Source organism: Saccostrea cucullata, unplaced genomic scaffold, assembly GCF_032062105.1.
Source record: "Saccostrea cucullata isolate Sc308-1 unplaced genomic scaffold, CSIRO_AGI_Scuc_v1 ctg6022, whole genome shotgun sequence".
Lineage (NCBI taxonomy): Eukaryota > Metazoa > Mollusca > Bivalvia > Ostreida > Ostreidae > Saccostrea > Saccostrea cuccullata.
The window spans coordinates 104,535-126,640 of NW_026918217.1; the positions used below are offsets into that span (position 1 = coordinate 104,535).

Here is a 22,106-nt window from a genome sequence, read left to right on the forward strand (position 1 = left end):
ATTCGAATTGGGGACGTGATGCAGAAAACTTTTATTCGCATATTTTGGCGCAGATTTATCTGAATTATGACATGGATATCATATTTGTTCTCGAATTGGACATTCCAAAAATTTTAGTTGTGAATAATATCAACGACAGATGTGTAATTGATAATGTTTGCAACAAACATGGAAACTCATTCGTGGAATATATTCCTAATTGATAGTAAATTCTGTGTTTTAAATGGATGATTTGGAGAGAAATCAAACCGGTTCACTTCCATCTCAACCAGAGGGAAAGCGGTCGTCGATTATGCATGCATACCTCATGATGTTTTACCACATTGTACTGAATTCCAAATAGTGTCATGCGGGAGTATTACATGATACAATCCGCTCTAGGAACTAAATGTAAATGCCCAGATCATGCATTTTTGGTATTTGACTATCAGTACAGGATTGAAGCAAAGGATATACTTAAACAAATGCACCCTACGGATAAACTTACTGAGAACAATTTGAGTGATAAGTCACGGAAATATTTTAAATTAAAAATTACTTAATGATCAGACCTTTAAAATCTTCCTTACTAGAATTGATTAGAAATATTGAACTTTGTAAAGAAACACAGAAGGAAATTGATGATATCTATTCAAAATTTTGTGAAATAACAGTCAAAGAAATGGAGAGGAAAAAACCGCACAAAGACTGCTCAAAACGAACTCGGAAAAAATTGCAACAAACTAAACCTATTGGAATGAAGAACTTACTAGTTTATGGAAAGATATGCGCAATAAAGAAAAGATTTTTCTAAAGGAAAAAGATCATAAGTGGAAACGAAAAGCTAGAGCGGACTTTTCTTCATCACAAAAAGGATTTGACAAACGGTTACGTTTTTACGAAAGGAAGTATAGATCGGATCTTGCACTTGAAATAGAGAAAATTTCAACTGAAAATCCTAGAAAATTTGGGAGCAGCTTGATAAATGGTGAAAGAAAAATGTGATCCCTATGGAAATTTATAAAGAAAACGGTGAAACAACTTCGGACACAGATGAAGTACTTCGTAAATGAGAGAATGATTTTTCAAATATATACGCTCAAAGTGGTTCAAATTTTGATAATTCGTTTTATAACACTGCGTTACAACATAAGCAAATGCTAGGAGATATTATGATCTACCCTCTCTATGTACCAAACACGTATTTAAGCGAAAATATTCACGTGAGGAAGTCGCACAGGTTGTTTTGCATTCCAAGGACGAGAAAGCTGCGGGAATAGATCTACTCTACAATGTTCAATACAAACACATGATCTACGCATGATCTTTCTACAATGAAGTCATGAAAAACAATAATATCATTTCAGTGTTACACAAATTATTTCAACTTTGGTTTGAAATCGGTAAAATATCTTCTATATGGAGAATGGCGATAATACACCCTAATATTCCAAAAAATTCACAAGAAGATCAACGAATTCCTTTAAACTTTCGTGGAATACGTTTGCTTTCATTAGTAGCCAAATTCTATAGTTCTATTTTAAACAATAGACTACAAACATATCTGGAAGATAATTTCATTTTAGTTGATGAACAAAATGGTTTCCGTGGAGAAAGATCATGCGTAGATCACGTGTTTGTATTGAACAGTATAATTCAGAATCGTCAACATTCGCAACGTTTAATTGATCTGGTGGACAGACAACTGTTACAATATAAGCTTGGGCTCAATTGAATAGATGGTGATATGTACATTGTATAATGTCATTTCTATAGCCTTTACTTATTGACTGAATCTTGTGTGCGTTTGAATAATTTTCATACAAGTTGGTTCACTAGTCAAAACGGGGTTCGCCAGGGAGATACTTTATCACCTACACTGTTCTCCATTTTTATTAACGACTTAGCAGTGAATATCAAGTAAACAAATATAGGAATTCCAATCAATGATGAGAAAGTTTCTTTACTTTTGTACGCCGATAATATCGTGTTATTAACAGAAAACTGGATTTATTTTATAATATATGGTGCTTAAAGTGGCGGTTAAATGTAAATAAGGAAAAGTCAAATGTTGTGAAATTTCGTAAAGGGCGTCAACCTCGCACTAAGTTTGAATTCAGGATAGGAAGTGAGAAATTACAGATCGTTCCACAATATAAATACCTTGGACTAATTTTTCATGAGAAGCAGTCCTCTTTATATGTTGCAGCGGAGACTCTAGCGAAGGCCGGAGGCAGGGCAATGGGTGGAGTGATTTCGAGAATACACTCTTATAAGGATGCTGGATTCAGAACATACGGAAACTTTTATAATTCTTGTGTTGTGCCAGTTCTTGATTATTGTTCGGGAGTATAGGGTTGTAATGTTTTAATTAATATGGTGCAAAATCGTGCAATTCGTTATTTTCTGGGACTTCACCAATTTACTCCTTTATTTAACCTTAACAGCGAAGTTGGGTGGCTACACTCTACACAGCGACTTTGGCTGAATATAGTTCGCCTTTGGAACCGAATTCTTCAGTTGGATACTGATAAATTAACGAAAAAGTTCTCATTTTGGGATTATAATATGCAGGGTGTGTGGTATTCACAGGTCAAAAACATTTTTGACAGTCTCAACAGTAGCAGTCTTTTTCAACACCAGCAAACAGTAGATACAGAATACATGTACCAAAAACTTCGTCAATATGCTGAAAATGAATGGAAAGTGAAAATACAATCATCACCAAAATTAAGGATATATATTTCCTTCAAAGTTAATTGTGAAACCGAACCGTATGTTGCATCAAATTTTTAAAAAAACGAACGGTCAACCTTGGCACAGTTCAGATATGGAGTGCTTCCCTTACGCATTGAAACCGGTCGATAAAAAAAGTGAACCAATAAGTGAAAGAACGTGTGTTTTCTGTTCTAGTTCCTCTGTTGAAGACGAAAAACATTTCTTATTAGACTGTCAATTGTATAATAATGTTAGGGGAAAATATTTTGATAGTGTGTACAAGGAGCACCAAAATAGTAATGATAATGATTATTTGTTTAAAGTTTTCAATCAAAATTACCAAATAAAGTTAGCCAAATTTGTACATACAGCATTTAACCATAGAAAGAATCTTCTGCATGTGTAAATTTATATAAATGTTATTTATGGAAAAAGTGACTTATAGGTCCAGTGGGCCGGGTGCAGATTCAGCTTGACGTATTGTGTTTACAATGTATATTGAAATGTCTATAATGCACTATAATAAATGATTACTTACTTACTTACAGTTATGTTTTATGGTAAATATCATTGTCATTAAATAATGAGAAACATTTACTCATCTTTAATATAGAACACTGTTTCGATTTTAATCGTTCACTTTGATAAATTAATTAGCTGCAGATCTGTAGCTCTCCGAAAAAAAAATTATTGATAGACCGGGGAGCTACAGAGCCACTCATTGAAAAAACTGTATATTTATTGCGCACAAAAAAAATGCGCTGGGTTCTCGATTTATTTCTCCATGTTTTTAAAGCTGTAATCTCAAAATATTGCTAACCGTGTGTCCCTTACATATTCTTTGACTCTTTCCACAACAAAACATTACCCATAATTGTTGTTTATAGTCCTCCTGGCCCTGATATTGCAATCATTGGACATTTCGCTTATTCATACTGCCATTTTGGTTTCAAAGATAATTCGGTCCAATATGCTTCGTTCAGATGTCAGCTACGAAAGAACTTGATAGAGAAGAGGGTATTTTTTTTAAATCTTCCATTTTTTGCAATTGAGGTAAGAATTTGAAAAAAATTAATCAAGAATCCAGCGCACTTTTTTGTGCGCAATAAATATACAGTTTTTTCAATGGGTGACACTGTAGCTTTCCGGTCTATCAGTTTATATTTTTCGGAGAGCTACAGATCTGCAGCTATAAATTAATATGTTGTGTTACATTAATAAAGAAGAAAACGTGTTTATTATAATTGTTGTTTCAAAGTAATAGTGAGGCGTTTCAAATTAGAACTACAGTAACTATAACCCTAAATGAAGGCAAATCTTTTTTATATCATCTTTCAAAAATTGTAAAAGGTAACTTTGGAACCATTGTTAGTAGTAGGCGTACATGTATAAAATAGCCTGTATACATGTATCATTAAAAATTTTGATTCCTCATTCAGTATTATTTAGCAAAAAATATAGTTAAGAGCAAAAGCAACATAAGGCCTTTTCCGAACCAGAGAATTTCTGAAGAAATCAAACTGCTGAGTTTTGATTGAACATAGAGTATTTATCGCAGGTACTTTTGATGATCATGTATCTATCGACCATGACGTAATTTTTCATCTAGTCAAGCATTATGACGTCATGAAATGCGTCATTTTTCTCTTATACTTTAAAATCCTTTAAAAACGGATCCCCCCCCCCCCCCAAAATTTCATAAAGAGCACAACCAAAATATGCAGTTTAGTTATGTTTCTGTTTCTGACAATAAAAAACACGTGTATTGTTTGGATCGAATTAATTACGGTATCCCCGAGGTAGTGTTAAACTTTTCACTTTTTCATTAAGGCATATTTTCTAATTATAGACCTCACGTGGTGACCTTGTGGTGTAGTGCTTCCTCTAGTATTAGTCCCATTGAAGTCTATAGAATGCATAACCATAGCAAAAGTTTTATCCATGACTTTTCCGATTTATTAGTGTTACATATATATAGTATTTAAAAAGTGTTAAATCGACGAATTCTGATCCGTGTGTTCCCTTAACAAACCTGCGTACTGGTCCTGGATTGGAAATGGTAGAACGTTTTTATTAAAGTAATGATTTAAATTTGACAAATTGGTTGATGTTGTTGATATTGCACAATATTAAATATTTATAAAAGTTAATTCTAAGGATTTTTGAAAGATCTTATATTATACCTCTGCATATTTTGATTCATTTTACGACCTCAAATCAATCTTAGATATCGATTTTAAGAAATTGATATCTCTAAAGTTCGCGTTATATGCACATGTAGCTTACTATGACGTAATATCATATAAGCAAGTCGGATATTTGGTTGGCACCTTAACGTAGAACCTACGTCGTATGACATCATAATTAGTGAATGTGTTTAGCCTGTGCTAGATCCATCATGACGTCAAAATTAATTCAATTTCACTTTTTTCCGTACTCTACAGCTTCAATAGAAATGGTTGAAAATACTGCATTTTGAATTTCACGGAATTCAATTTAAAATCATGCCGAAATAATCTTAGTTCAATTCATAATTTTTTTGGTGTATAATGCTTAAAAACAATATATTTCTGGAATTAGAGAAGCCTGTAGGCACCTTTCATTTTACTAGATTTTGACCTTAATTAAGTTGAAAAATTCAAGACAATCTTGTGTAATGAATTCGAAATTACAATGTATTGATTGATTGTATATTGTTTAACGTCCCTCTCGAGAATTTTTCACTCATATGGAGACGTCACCGTATGCCGGTGAAGGGCTTCAAATTTTGACCTTTACTCGGCACTCAGGGCCATTGAGCAGTGAATGTTTTTTTATCGTACCAACGCCGATTACGACACGGGCCCTCGATTTTAAGGTCACAACAAAAGGACCCACAACTTTCACTTCAAAGTGCCGAGCGCATTTTTTTTATCGACTTAGGTCAGTCGCGGCTGAGATGCAAACTCACGACCACCCGATCACGGAGCGGGCGCTCTACCGACTGAGCCACCCTGAACGGTAAATTACAATGTATATACGACTTACTGACGTGTAATAATGTGTATGGTATGTAATCATATTGAAGGAATGCAACAATCCTAAGAAATCTTCAGTTGTCAAGAAAATAGTGTTATATCTTGATGAAATGTGTCTTAGTCAAAGATGAATGTGTTGTAGATCGTGTGTACATTTTTGTGATATTTATACTGAAATGATGTGCATTCCTTTTCATAATTATTTGTTACTTACTCATATTCTTGGTGTTTGATTACATTTTTTCTATTACAAGTGATCGTTTTAGATTAAAAGAACAATTTTTGATAAACATTTTTAATCTAAAGTAAACCCCATACAGTCATAAATCCCGTGTTAAGTGCAAAAAGGTCAAGAATATTAGCATCGGTAATTAGCCTACCTCTCATTAGTTAGAGGCGAAAGGTATATATTTTAATAACTTTTTGTAATCATTTGGGTATGTTCTTCATCATATTAAAGACTGAAAATATTGTGACAAATACTTTTGAAAAATATTTACGAATGTAGGGTGGAAAATTGTCTAAAAAATAAACGTCATTTGCCTTTTTTTTTAAATGTGGACTTATCTTTTATGTCAATTATATAAAAAGAAATTATTCTTGAGAAATATTGCTTAATATTGCTCAGTTTATACAGTCTATAAACGACGATGTTTGAATAGATATTTTTGAGATTTTTCATATTCTCTTCTTGACAAGTACCCCTAAAAAACCTGAAAATGTGTAGACGCAGTATGTATCAACATACCAAGTCTCAAAGGCTGTACTACATTTGAAAACAAGGAAACGTATCATGAGCTTTACTGATTGATAAGCAAGTCCTAATTAAAGATTGAAAATTTTGTGACAAAGACTTTTCTGACATAGGTTCAACCTAAACATACCATCGTAGTTTAAAAAAAAGATATTCTCATTCAAATAAGCAATTGGCTCTGTTTTTGTTGAAACGTAGCATATTTTATCCCGCTTCAGACAAATTTGTCGATTACTGATTGGATAAAGGCTAATCACAAGACGCCCTGAAATTTTCCATATTACGTCTGCGTCAAATATTCACCACTGAAATAAGTTTAAATATGTTTATATATTTTTTACAAATAAATAGTTGTCATATAGTCTTTAATGTCTTTTTTACGATATTGACTTTCCTCATCACTCAGTCATTTTTAGCACCAGACAAGTCTTTTACTTCAAATTTTCTAAGTGTCAGTACTTTTGGTCGCACCTCACAGCTGTAATAATCTATCACTGATATGGACCCCCTACAGACTGTGACAATGTCCTCCATATCTGTATCAGTAATACTGTCACAATACTCTAGACAGAGGGATTGGAGGTTTGTAGCAAAGGTGGTGGAACGGTGTTGGAACTGCATTTCTTCCTATTCCTATAACAAAGAGTATCAGAAAGTTAACGTTCATGTTCATGATCTACATTCACTCAAAGAAGTACCATTCTATGATATCTCGATGAATATAAAGCAAAATGTGCTCGATGTGAATTTCCTATCAAAAGAGATTTATAGAAATTCATTTGGAAACACTTCTTAAGAATCAAATTACTTTTTCATCCCTGGAAAAGAAAATCACACAATTTATTCTCTTTCATTTTCTAATTGTACACTTGACAGAACCGGTAACACACAACTCTGTATTTGCATCTGCAAAAATTTCTTTGTCAGCAACACCAATATAATGTATCTGAATTACTTTTTTGCCTACTGCAGTCAAATTTAATCATATCACCCTCAAATTCATATCATACGTCCAAATTTTAAAATACTAGCAATTTTTTTACAGCCGATTTGGCATATTTTATGTTTTGATATAATTTAGTGAGGTTTTAACAGCAACGCTTACCTTGACATAAACACCATTTAAATTTTCAAATTGATATTCAATGATGTTACATATACAGGTATTTTAGGAATTTTGTTCAGTGTATGCCCCTCTTCAATCACTACGAAACCTTTTCAATGATTAAAGATCAAGAAGGAGTTCAATTTTTAAGTCTCTTTTTCTATCTCATTCAAATTACATTGTATGCATATATTTCAATATTAATATTAAACCTACATCATCACTAGATTCCCCATCATCAGCAATTTGCAGGACTTCCTTGGCTGCCCTCTCCTTGGCTTTAAAGAAGAATAAAGCCTTACATCGACTCCATTTATTGTAATCTGAAATGTCAAGGAGAACCCTATTTAAGGTCATACGCAACGTAGTTTGAACTTTATTGGGTTTTTCCCTGGAATTGAAGTGTTCCACTAAAGGAAGGACCTGTATGCAATACTTTAAATGTCTATATATGGATTTGTACACCTTTTCTAAAACAATTTTGATGAAAAAAAATCTTGGATTTATGTTTCATAATTTTTGTACTTTTTTCTTTGAATAATGCAAAAATTTTCATTATTTGATGTCTTTTCAAAACGCCTGGTAACGCATGCTGATTTTTTGTCAAAGAACATGTAATGGTATTTTAAGTTTAAATTTAGAATATCTTGAAAAATTATCAGTAATGTACCCTGCGTATGTCCTTAAATAAAAGTATCTGTTTACACAGCAGATCAATAAATTTCTTTAAAAAGATGAAAACAAATCCTGATCGATCCCACTGGCCAATAATATCTACACGCATGTGGACTCGCTTAATAATAATACAGAAACAAACGACAATGTCTTGTTGGTATGTTTTCCGGAATTACACATCTATTTTTTTTATTGAAACAGCCTCTGACAAGAACGGTAAAATTTATGGGGATAACTAACAGTATTCAATCTCAAAATTCCTTTCAAAGATACAAAATTGGAGTAGAGCAATAAAGGACCTCCTAAAACACCAGATGTGGGATCAGGTTTCATGCAAGTATAAGCTTTCCTTGCCGACATTGGTAAAATCCGTTTCCATTGGGAAAATTTTGTTGGTAAACTGCTTTACAACTGACCTGATATAATGGAAAGAAAGGGTTTAGATGTCATCAAAGCTTGGCCATTCAAAATCATTTCGTTTATCCTTGGGCAGTAATGTAGAATCGCTTTTGTGACTTCATCTTGCAGGCCTGAAACATAAAACAATGCGTCATTAAAGTTCTGTGATTAACGTGTTAATCAGAATACTTTTAATCAAATTTTGGGGAAAAGTAACTGTTGAGTCATCATTTTCGTGGGGACCAATGGTTGTGGATTTCTTTGGTCACCCTTATCTATAAATTTTAACCCCCTACGAATAATGATTTTGTCATTAAATTTATTCACTAGGTTTTCTGTAAATATGAATTAACCATAAAAGAACGTCCCCATGAACCAATAAAATTTAGATTGCCCATGAACATTGACCATGAAGAATTTAAATCATTCCACAGTATTCTATTAGAGGTTATAGCGTCTGCTCTAGAGTCGCGAAGTAAGGAGTGAATCCTCACGTCGTGGATTCCAATCCCACTGTGGGACGTGGAGACCGTATAAACCATATAAACCGAGGTCCCGTGTCGCAGTAAGTGCTAGCACGAAAAAGAACCCTCCCTGCTCAATGGCCCTAAGTGCCGAGCATAGGACACAATTTGCAGCTCTCCATCGGCAAGTGGTGGCGTCTCCATATGAGTGAAAAATTCGCAGTACAGTTAAGGTGCGCAATGGAAATATCGACTAAATTTTGTATTTCAAAATGTATTCGTAATCGGGATGGCGATTATTTTTAGTACATTATTTATATCGGATAATTGTAATAATGATTAATAACTACATATCGAGGACGATTATATTTTATATTTAGACTAGTCACGTGATGCGGCAGTCACGCGATTTTAGCACATTGATTTGAAGTATTGATGATACATATAAATGTCACCAGTGCAAGGGCATAACCAAGATAAATTTCCAAGTTTAGTATATAAATATTTTCAACGCATATTGTAGTTTCTAAAAAGTGCTGCGATCCTGTCTAAATTCTGCAATTTCATTGTTAAAATTATACTTGTATGACCGAATGCTATATTTTTTGCTTGTCAGCGGCATGAAATATGGATATAAATAAATTGTTTTTAAGATTTCATCAGGATCGCAGCACTTTTCAGATACCTTAATAGTTCTATAGTTGAAATGTAAAAGCTTACTTTGATCCATGGAGTGTATGCCCTTGCACTAGATCGATTTATAGAGACCCCCCACATTACCGTTCGATGTACTTGCATACAAATATACGGCAGTGTTAATTAAATACGTAATGTACAGAAAATATATTAATAAAATAGCGAAGAAGACATTAAATTCAAGTTATTGGCCCATAGAATATCTGTAAATAATATTTTATTTAATTAGAAAGTACCTATTTTGTTGAGAAAATATTACTTGATCTGTGTCTCACTGCATACAAACTACGTCACGTTGTAAGAAATGACGTCATATTGACAAGTGTATTGCGATCAGTGACTTGTTTATAACTTGTCATGTGGGATTTAACTAACGACAAAACAACACGCAGTAGTAAGTTTTTATGTAGTTTGATGATTTCTTACTAGTTAAATTAGCAGATAAACTCATTTTGTGGCATTTTAAAGAAATGTTGTATGACGTATATTGTGTATGATGTCATAGTCAAGTTTTCCCGTACAAATTAGGCTCTGCCTCCTTTTTGTAACCTTAACTGTGCTGCGTTCTTGAGAGGGACGTTAAACAATATACAATCAATAAATCTATTAGATCCTCTGCTCATTCGTACAAAATGTTGCTTAAACCTTAATGTTTTTTTTTTTCCCAAAAGAAATGCATTTTATAAGTATAATACAAACAAATATAGCATAGCTTGCGGGTCGAAATTGGATAAAAAAGACACTTCAACTTCACAAACCGGTCACGGTAGTCTAGTGGTAGAGCGCTCGCTTCGTGATCGGGAGGCCCGGGTTCGATTCTCGTTCGCGGCTCCACGTCATACCTAAGAACAAAGGTAGTGACTGTTCCTTCGCCAAGCGCTCGGCACTAGAAGTGAAAGTCACGGGTCTTTCGGATATGACCTTAAAAACGTAGGTCCCGTGTCACGGTAGACGTTGGCACGATAAAGAACCCTCACTGCTCAATGGCCCTGAGTGCCGAGTATAGGTCTAAATTTGAAGCCTTTCACCGACATTGGTGACGTCTCCATATGAATAAAAAATTCTCGAGAGGGACGTTAAACAATATACAATCAATCAGTCAACTTCACAAGTTTATAAAGGAATAATAGAGATTAATGACATTAAGAGTTATCTCTCTTATCAGAGTATTGATGAACCTTGATCTGAAATTTTAGTTTCTAAATGGTCATCATGTTTCAGCACTTACAGGATCCCCCTGCCCAGCTAAGGTCGATGAATTCTAGATGACGTAGATTCTTTGCTAAGCATACAAGGCCGCTCCCAGTGATATCTTCAATGCTTGCAATATTAAGACTGCACATCTGCCGGAAGTTGTCACTCAAAAGACCTAAGGACAGATTCGTTAATGCACCTTGTCTAGCACTGAGAGATTCCATACAACTTTGCTATTGGAGTAGAAAGTTTATCCCTCTCTCAGTCAGCTTTGAACAGTAGGAAATGTTTGAATAAAATAAACTGAAAGGACTAACGTAGAATAAGGTTTATAAATGTTTTTCAAAGTAATTGTCAAGCATTTCAAATTACGCAAAATCAAACTAGTAACCATCAGTCAATATCCTGTGGATTTTTAAAGTAATGAAGATAGTAGATATGAATTCTAAACTACAATCAAACAGAAGATGCTCTCTACTGCATGGTACCTGATCCCATTTTCTGATTGTTTGGAGTTTTTATTTTGCTCCTGTCTTGTAATGTTAAATGGACTTTTGAGCTCAAATACTATGTACTCTATTATCTCTATGTTTCATTTAAGTGAAAATCCTTTTCAGATTTCCATAAACAACGTTTATAATCTAGCTCAAGTTCGCCCTTGAGATGTCGATAGTGTTTATATAGCAAAAAAGCAAAAAAATTAACTATGGTCTAGGAAAAAAGCCACTTATAATTATGGCATAATTTTTGGACCTCAGAATCTGAGAAGTCAAAACTGCTAAATTAGGGAATAACTATCTTCTAATTTGGTATTTGCGACCGTTAATGCTGATTTAACGGTCGCAAACAGCCGTTTTACCGGCTCCGCTTACGCGTCGCCGGTAAAACGGCATGTTTGCGACCGTTAAATCAGCATTAACGGTCGCAAATACCAAATTAGAAGATAGATATTCCCTAGTTCCCATTCCAATGCAATCCATGCATTTTGTTTGTTGTTTACGTCTTATTTTGTTGAATTTTGTTACATGAAATACGTCACGGAGCATTGCATTTTTGCGTCGCTCTATTATGACGTCACAATGAAAAAGCTTTCACGCTCGTTAATGCTCGTTTTACTGCTTCAAACATCAGTGCATTAGCCAATGAAAGAGTGTTTTACAAAACAATTGCCTTAGAATTAAGGTTGAACATGCAGCAATTATCACTGGGACTTTTGATGACCATGTATTTATTTAACATGACGAAAATTTCCATCTAGTATATGTATAATGACGTCATATATTGCGTCATTATATTTTTATCCTGTAAATTTCTTTTGAAATGGAATTTCTGTTTCCAGATTTCATATATATAGCACAATGACTGATCCAAAATATGCAATTCAAAATACAAGTTTCATTGTTTCATCGAAGGTTGTGTTAATATTCTAATTCTTTGGTGAATGTAGCCAATTGTTTTTTAATAAAAAATTCAGGAAAACTGTTAATTCTCAAAGTCTGTTTCTTAATACATGGTTTCTAAAAAAAAATTATCATAAGAAATAAAAGTACCTAGGCTCTACTTTATTTTGAAAGGCGAACTGGGAAAGAAGGTTTTAGTCAATTAATTGATACAGGAAAGGGCTACTTTATACATAAAGTGAACCTGTTTAAACAATAATTGAAAAAAAATAAATGAGGTTAAGGTAAGGCTCAATTAAAAGGTTTGGGTGAAAAATATTGATACAGTTAGATATACGAGGGTTGATCCAAAAGTTCGTGGAATTTCTTTCTAAAATTTTATCATGATTTGATGAAATCAATCAAGAGGTATATTTATAAAATAGAGACATAACGCAACAATACTGGAAAATTTCACCACTTTCCAATTACCAATTAGGTCACACGAGCTTTCTGAAAATGGATAATTGGGAAACCCGGGGGAGACTTCGACGTAACGTCAAGTTAGATATGTCACGTCACGTTAAAGAAGCATCTCACCCAAATGTCCAATTATAATATGTAATTCTACAAAATGCTGCTTTTTTCTCCATTTTTTCTCGTAAGAAAAGGCTGGGTATCCTCTTGCATCAACTTATCTTAATTTTCTACTCATATTTCAAAAAACTACCCATCTTTCTTCATGATGTTCCAATTTCAGTAGCAATGTCAAGAACAGTACGACAGCCGACAACGCCAATTAACGCTTTTTATTTGTCTAGGGGGATACGTACCTAAATATAGCCTCTAAAAAGCGACCACATCTTTTATCAACGTCCATTGAAGTTCTTTTTTTCTTAAAATTCTTATGCCACTGGAAAACCAGAAACTAAATGCATTTTTCCCAAGCCTTTGTCAATAATATTCGCGTTTAAGATAGAATGATCCCAGGATTTTCACAAAACTCTCACACAAAGGTTTATAAAAGATCAAGCAATCGTAATAATGGCATAGTTTTCGTTTTATATACCACATAGGGCGGTTTAATTCCTATTTCACGAATTAAGAATTTAAATAATGATAAACGCGTTCATGTCTCCCCTGCATATCCAAACAACCGTTTCTATGGCAACTGCCATAAAGTTATTATCAAAGATATTTAAAATGTTTTTTAATTCAAATTATTCATCAAGTGTCTATATTTTCATTTGTAATTTTCAACCAATTCCACTGAAAAATAAATGAATTATGAAGAAATTCCACGAACTTTTGGATCAACCCTCGTATGTAGATCTCATCAGTTTTGTTAACACTCTCTTCAATGACATCTCTAAAGTTAAGCTAAACACTTGTTGTAGATAACTGAGGCCAGGGTCAAAGATGTAAATGCAGTTAACATGTTAAAGTATAAATTCGGGTATATTAAACCAAAATGCAAATGGTTAGATTAAAGTTAAGACATGGTAAAAAATTATCGCATGTCAAAATCAAGATTTTCACATTCTGAAGAGTTATTCCCCTTGTCAACGTTACATTCAATTATAGGTACAGATCAAGGATTTTTTTTTACTTTGTGTTTGGAGAGGCCCTATTTGTGCCCTATTTGTGTCTATTTAAAGTACACTAATACATGTACAAATTACAGGAACTAAGGTATGTTTTATTGATTTTTGACAGAACATGATATTTGGAACACTGAAGAATGAAGGCCATTATCTTCGAACAAAAGCTGATAGTCTCAGGCACGTAGTATCAGGGGGGGCCAGGGGGGGGCCTGGCCCCCCCACTTTTTTCCCCAACATTACCTTTACTATAGAAAATGTCAATTGAAAAGATGGTTGGCCCCCCCAATTGTTGCCACAGTATATACATAGCCAGAAAATATAGGAAAAAATTGGAAGTGAAAGGAACTTTGCCCTGAAAAAAGTTGGCCACTACCCCCCCCCCCCCCACCCCCCCCCCCCCCCCCCCCCCCACGAAACAGGATTTTTGAGTTTGGGCAATTTTTAATTTTTGTTTTTTTTTTTTTTGCTTGTCAACTTTTTTTCGGTAAGTAAAAAAAATTCTCAGGTTGGCCCCCCCACTTTCAAAAACGATGCTACGTGCCTGAGTCTCTGTTCTGGTGGCTTTAAAAACCAACTTTGTTCTGCTAAACTTAAAATAGAAATTTAAACTGTCATTAACATATTGATTAGATCTTTCCTACTGTATATTCCTTTTAATTATTAGTCTACTTAAGCTTAGACATGTTATATCGATCGCTCAAAGAACCTCTTTGTATGCATTGCTAAAGGTAAATCGAAATGCGTTGCATCTGACCATATTTTTTTTTATCTCCAGAAGTACGGAAGTACGTTAGAGTATTAATTAGGAAAAAAGAGTATGAGTTACAGGGGGAGGAGGGATGAGGATTTTAGGGACCGAAAGTCTTAAATCTATAACCCTTTCATGAACAATATATGCCGTTTGTTAAAACAAGTTAAAAAATAAGTACTGTATACAGGGAAATTTTCGCCCCCGTTTTATTTTCGCCCCTTTCGCCCTACTATCATTTGGGCGAATTTAAAACGGGGCGAATTCAAAGAATACAGTATAATTTCTTAAACAAAACTATGACTGGGCGAATTTAAAACGGGGCAAAATTGTTTGCAAGTGTGAAAGGGCGAAAATAAGACGGGGCGAAAATAACCCTGTATACAGTATAAATGTTTTTATCAGGAATAGTTTATGATTAAATTATATGAAACGTAGTTAGGGTTCAGAATGGACCAGAATGCTAAAGTTCAATGCATAATATCTCAATAAAGAAATATTGAAAAAAAAGTACGTTACGATGTAGTGTTCTAAACCGTTTCTAACTTTTCAAATTATACTTAAAGGTTAAATACAGAATATTTATTGATGACCCAAAAATTCTTTCTTTTTTTTTTATATTTTTTTGAAAATTGAAAGATTATTTTTAACAGTTGTTAAACACAATAATGAAACAGAAAATTGCACCTAAAGGGCCTAAATGGGCTAAAACACTTAAAACTTGAATGTTGATTTTAATTTCTGAAGCAAAGATGTTTATCTTCTGGACCTGTAATTAGATTTTTATCTTCTTTTTATTCATGTAATTAGGAAACATAAGGTCCAAATTGTGAAATTTGGCAAACTTTATGTTTCAAAAAAGAAATATGAATTAAATACCACTTTCATAGAAAATATGTTAAATATATAATATTTTTAAAAAGTATATACATATACAGTAATTGGCCCCTTAATCATTCATTTTTAGACATGACGGAAACTTTCTGTAAGTAACCTTCGTAATACCTGGTTCTTGACTGTGTCGTAAACTTTTCACAATGTTATCCTTAAGAAAATGGACTTCAAATGATGGCTTACCCCTTTTTTCTTCTGTTTAGAACCATTTTGAAGGAAAAATAAAATCTTTCTCAAAGCTTCGTTACAAACTTTCTTTTAAATCATGACCTTGAAAATGAAAATCACCATAAGGGGCGAATGAATTGGACATAAAATTCCTTTTTTAACCTTCGCAAGTAGAACAATGCCATGTTTAGTTATATTTATATGAAACCATGCTATAGATACTGTTTATTCAATCTCGTTCAATTCATGATGGTTGATGTGTGATGGTTGGTCACTCACAATTTAATAAACTAGAAGGTATACATTTATGTATCTTCTTATTTAAGAGCAATAAAACCATGACAAATTATACGTACGTGAAAGTATTATCAGGAAATGTAGATTTAATTCGTTTTCAAGATATAGGTACAAAATTGCGAATAAAGAAAACACAAAAACATGAACATCATAGTTATTTATTTTTCAATTTCTGAAAGAGCCATTTGTTATTTTCGTCATTAAAAACCAAAAAATCTTAAATATATACCCAATGTAGGCATTCATTTTTTATAGACCTTCAGGATACAATAACATTTTTTTTTTGTTTTTAAATAGGCGTCTATTGGTTATTTGTTTAGGGAATTTTTTATTTCTTTAGGAAATTTAGTCTGGGTAATAGATTAATAGATTTGAAACATTTCACTGGCTATCAAGACAGACCATCAAAAGATCTTTCAATAAAGAAAACAATATTTAAGCAATTTTTATAACCAAATGTTGTCTTTAGAAATTAATTAAAAGTTGAAATCAGACAAATATTATTGCTGAATCAACACCGTAATTCAAAGTCAATTAAATCTTTAAATCAAACTACGAGTATATATAGTTTCAACGTTTAGATACGAACTTGTTTCAATATTTTATACAACGTTAAATGGTTAAAATATCTGTGAGATACACTTACCACTTAAAAATGCCAAATATTGCTCTCCATACTCTGACCTTGTTATGTCAGTTTCTAAGGTAAACATTACAAGTAGAAGTTTAACTTTCAAAATTGAAATTATTTTATTTTACAGCGTAGTAATGGATATAGAAAGCATATATTAAGGTAATTATGATGTACCTGCCCTAATATTAAGAAGTATTTAGGAATATGAGAAAGGCTTATTATTTTTTTAGACTATGTTTTCAATGCTTAATTATACATTAAACATGTATTAAAGACCCCATGTGAAAAAGGACAAAAGATACTGAGTTATTAATCACTCATTCATCAAGATCCAATATTTGACAACTACAGTTTACTTTGCGGAATAAAGTCATTTTTCTTTCATGAATTTTTCATTGGCCTTTATAGAAATTTGTCTGATTTTTAGGGAAGCAATGGCAAGTTCTAAGTATATTTCAACGAAGGACACAACACATGCTGCTCGTGTCTCCCGATTATTAGTCGATCCCTGCAGTGACCTATTTCGAGATATTCTGAGGAATCATGTTACGGAAATACAATTCCCAGTTCTCCTTCAAAAGGAGCAAAGTACATTAAACCGAATTTTAAACAAACTACAAAGGAAGATGCTTTATCCAAAATCATGTTATTTCATTGGTACATATTTGGAATTTGATTTGTCCTTGTTGTATGTTTTGCTAAGAAATATTTCAGGAAAAGTCTCATCAGAAAGGATGGGGAAATTCACCAAACCCATGGCCATTTGATCGATCTATCTCTGCCAACATTGACAGAATCAGAGAAATCAGAAACACATATTGTGGCCATGCAGCTAGTGTCTCTCTTTCTGATGTAGAATTCCAGAGGCTTTGGCAAGATCTTACAGTTATAATTGGTGAGCTCGAAAGTAGTCTTCCTGGAGGATGTACGACATACACTAATGCTGCAGCGATGATAAAATCTGATACCATGGATCCTGAACAGGAAAAAAAGTTTCTAGACATAATTGATGAACAGCATCAATTTACAAAAGATTTGATAGGTAAAATGAGCGATTTGCTGAAAAAAAGGACTCTTGAGATATTCAATATGTTAAAAAAAATAAAAATAAAAATTTAATTGAAGTACATTAACACAAAAACCTGAAAAGGAATCATATTTACCTTTTTTTTTTTTCAAAGTTTAATTTTCTTGATTTTTTTCTTTCAAGAAAAGTTTACAGAATTGAAATCTGCTCAAAACAAACAAGAAACTGAGCTAGAGAAAATAAAGCTTGAACAAAAGCAAATGAAACAGCAAGGAGATAAGCTTCAATCTGAACTAACAGGCCTGTCAGAGAATGTTGGAAAATTAGGTAAAATATTACAATTTATTGCAGTAAAGAAAAATTAAGCTTACATGTAATTGGACTTTATCCTGTAATACAAAATAATTTAACATGAATTAAAGACGTTCTTAATAATAAATGGAAGGATTGGGGTTCAATTTTATTTTATATAGAATTGTAATTCTATACCAACTATTACCTACACTGACTTGAGGACGTGATACAAAAAAAATGCCTGGATTGGTAAATATTTCCCTCGAAAATTTCTGATGCAAACGATGCAAGTAATATATGTTCAATATATTAATTTTTTTTTAAATTCATGAAATAATTCCTTTCGTTCTTTTTCTGTAAAGCCTTGAATGAAATATTGAAAGCTGCGCTGTTCTACATGCTGTTTTTTTTTTTTTTTTAGTTTTGTTTTTGTTTTTGTTTTTTTTTTTTTTTTTTGCCAAAAATATCGTTATATATGAACATGAGTGAGATGGTTTGTGTGAAGGTGATGGAGGGTGTGTATGTGGTGTCATGTCTGTTAAACATTCACCGTTTAAATAAGGCCCCAAATCCTTATTTTCTACATTTATTGCACAACAATATCAATGTTGGGATAAAAAAAAAACTACTGCACTGAATGTAAATTCTATCAGTACTATTCAAATATTACAACCTTAGCAAAAGTATTATTATTATTTTATTTTTTTTAATTTCATTTAAATTGCTTTGGATTGCGAAAGTAATATAATTTTGCTCTTCATTTAAACTAACTGTACGTACATTTTGACAAGTTCCTTCAAAAAACTTACACAGTTGACTTTTTAAATAAAAACATAATATACATAATGCACTTAAAATTGAATACATAACAGATATGTACATGTAGGCATTGAATACTCAGTCTATTTAGGCATACTTCCCATTTCTTTACATAAGTATGTGTAGTGAGATGTGTCCTAATTTATGATCTTAAATTTTGGTAAGAGTTTTCTCCCCTTTTTAATTAATGAAAAAAAATCAATAAAAAATAGCCAGTAAACAAAATGGTTTCATTTGTCATTCTATTTTAAATGTTTCAATGCATGTTTTCACCGCAGGATCTATTGATAGTCAAATTATTTGAATTCTTATTTTGAAAAAAATACTTTTCCCAATTGACTTTAATGCAATCTTTGTAAATTTACTACTGCTTAATCAATGACATTTTAAAAATTTTCTCAAGGGACAATTCTTTTCCATTATAAAATGCTTTAATATAATATCAGAGTATTATGTATTTGACAGACATTTAAGAATGGGGAATTTGGTTCTTATTAGCGATGGAAATCCTTAACAATATATGCTACAAACAAACTTTTGCCAGAAAAACTGAACATAACAAATTGAGTCATATTTAAGTTACTAAAATGAACAAGTGGAACAGCGCGAAAAAAAACAAACAGATAATTTTATTGATTATGATGATTAAAATCAATTATCAAAAGTCTATTTATAACGATACATTGTATTTAAGCACCTCTTTATTGCCTCTTCTGAACTAGTTTCAGCTACCCGGGTAATTGCACAATGACAACTTGTACATTTCCCTACACTGTATTTTGTGAGGGATCACTGAAATTTAAATTCCGTTTTAGTTTGTGAAAGCCTGAATTCCGTTTAATGTCCTAAGTGTTTCAGAGATGAATGTGTGAATGTATTCTAGAATGTGTTCAACGAAAATTCGACATGATCTCCATATCCAATGATTTTCAAATTGAATTTAACTTTCTTTCAGTCAATCTTTCTGATTTTGAAAGAAATAACATTCTTGGTAAGTAATTAATATAAAGCCACTGTAAGATATATGCGTTGAATTGTTAAGATAACGATAAGTAATCATGTTCAAGGTAAAATTTAAACAGTACAAATAATTGAGAGAGCGAACACGGAATTTTCAAACAACAGGTGGGGACAGTTGCCACAGAAATGAGATTATTATCTGCCTGAGGTCACATTCATTGTTTTTTTTCTGTATGGTCGGTTTAAATTTGGCCGTGTGGCGCAACAATTTGAGTCTTGAATAATCATTCTCGATTAACCATGGCTACGAAGTGGAACAGGTGTCAGGTCCTTATTCTAAAAGCCGTATCTCATAAGGGACTACATATAGTATATTTAAGAAATTTTCAACTTACATTCATAAAAACTTGATATAAAAATGAGGCATATATAGCAAAGTGAATATAAGCTAGACAAATTTGAATACATTTTAATGAATCGATTTCCAATTTTCTTAAATAAATTTAAAAATCTGAATTTCAAATATTTTAACTAAAGAGGAAGAAAGTAAATGTAACATGAATAATAACCAATCAGAATTCAGCAGAATAGCACACTTGTTTCGTCAATTTCTGATGATTCTGAAATGTAGGGATTTCTTCTATTTACATAAAATACAAAATTACATTTTTTTTTCTTTTTCCTATTAGATATCTAGTCCTTGTATGTATTTTCTAGATTTCTAACAAAAGTCATAAGCATTCATATAATTCTGTAATGCCTTATCAAAATTATCCACTTTAAGAGAGAGAGAGAGAGAGGTACCGAGTTAAGGTATAATAAAATCAGAATTCAGCAAAACGTACTTTATGAGATTTTTGATTCAGCAATTCAAAATGAAGCACACGTACATGCGCTTGAGTTCATGTAGAAATCAAAATTTTCAAAGAAAGTATCCGCTATTTTTTCATCAAAAAGAAGTGAATAACTGAAGTGTGAACAATTTCTTTAGATTTCTTAAACTTTGAATAATCATTCCACTTCGCATCCAATCTTACCAAAAGTTTTACAATTTGAATGTTAGATGGAGCATTTTTTTATTAAATTAGTTCACAATACTATGCAAGCAGATTTTTCAGATTATTCACGAATACAACCTCTTGATACCGTCAATTTTTTTTTCAAAGAATGTAGCATGTTGTTGATTTTGGACGGCTTTGTTGTTACAATGTAAAACATGAGAGAGAAAGGTTTGATAGGGAGTGCAAAACACTGCCTTTCTTCATTTTTCAAACAATGAACAAAAATACATCTGCATACCTGATTTTAGAAATTGAATTCCCAACGATTCACACATTATATTCAGATACTTGAATGCCACATAAACTCTACCATATCTCTACATGTCATACGAAAGAAATTAAAACATTTTACTACTTTACCAGTAATGTCAGTTCATACATGTAATTGCGTTTTGCAACAATGACGTATCTAGAGAGTTGTGAAATGTTTCCACAGCTGAAATACTCTAATATTTATGGATGCCTTACCCTGGCCGCGCATGACAAGGAGAGTACATCTCATGTGACCGGTTAATAGAGAATGCTTATTGCTTCATTATCTCTGATATGGTTTTAGGAATCCGTTTTCGCTCTGCTCCTAATGTACTTTTTTCAGTTGATCTTTAAGGGGATGAAGGACCTTTAGCTAAAAAAAATACCTGTCATTTAATTTTTTTCATATTTTGTATATATCTTATTTAGTATGTCCTACATACTATAAAGCAGACATATCAATAGGTTTCTAGACTTATTTCTGAGATATTGAGTGACAAATACCATACCCCACAGTGTCTGAGCGGAGTTTTTATTCTCCGTGTTTCTGGGTCCATTACTCGGTCGATAATTGAAATTTTTCACCATAGATAAAGAATATACCAGCGGAAATTATTTTAGAGTATGAATAGGGTTAAAAATTCGAAAAAGCAAGATTATTTTGTAACACCACATCTGGAGACAGAAATTTACGAATTTTTTAGGACAACTTAAACCATAAAAAATTAATTTGCAAAAAATCCTATCATTCAATATTTGAAAATTTACGTCGAAGTTCAAGGTCGTCATTGTATTGATCAACTGTAAAAATATCGATTGGTGAAGCTGAGCTCAATATTGCACGGGGCAAAGTTAAACGAGTCATGATCATGAGAAAAACGTGTCATGTTTACATTTCTCGAGTACGGGAAAACCCAACTATAATGTCACACATTCCTGAAATAAGCGAAATAAGACAAACTCACAGA

General features: G+C 32.6%; 1 protein-coding gene across 1 annotated transcript in view; it reads right to left on the reverse strand.

The window, feature by feature from the left end:
* LOC134259430 (uncharacterized) overlaps window positions 1-11,263 on the reverse strand; it is a gene marked incomplete at its 3' end in the record, with an annotated part of 113,949 nt that extends 102,686 nt beyond the window's left edge. Inside the window, exons 1-3 of the mRNA XM_062742014.1 lie at window positions 11,036-11,263; window positions 8,665-8,778; window positions 7,790-7,896 (exon numbers count right to left, since the gene is read on the reverse strand). Coding sequence (XP_062597998.1) covers window positions 7,790-7,896; window positions 8,665-8,778; window positions 11,036-11,225 — 411 coding nt within the window. The remainder of the gene's footprint in view (window positions 1-7,789; window positions 7,897-8,664; window positions 8,779-11,035) is intronic.
* Between the last annotated feature and the right edge of the window lie 10,843 nt (window positions 11,264-22,106).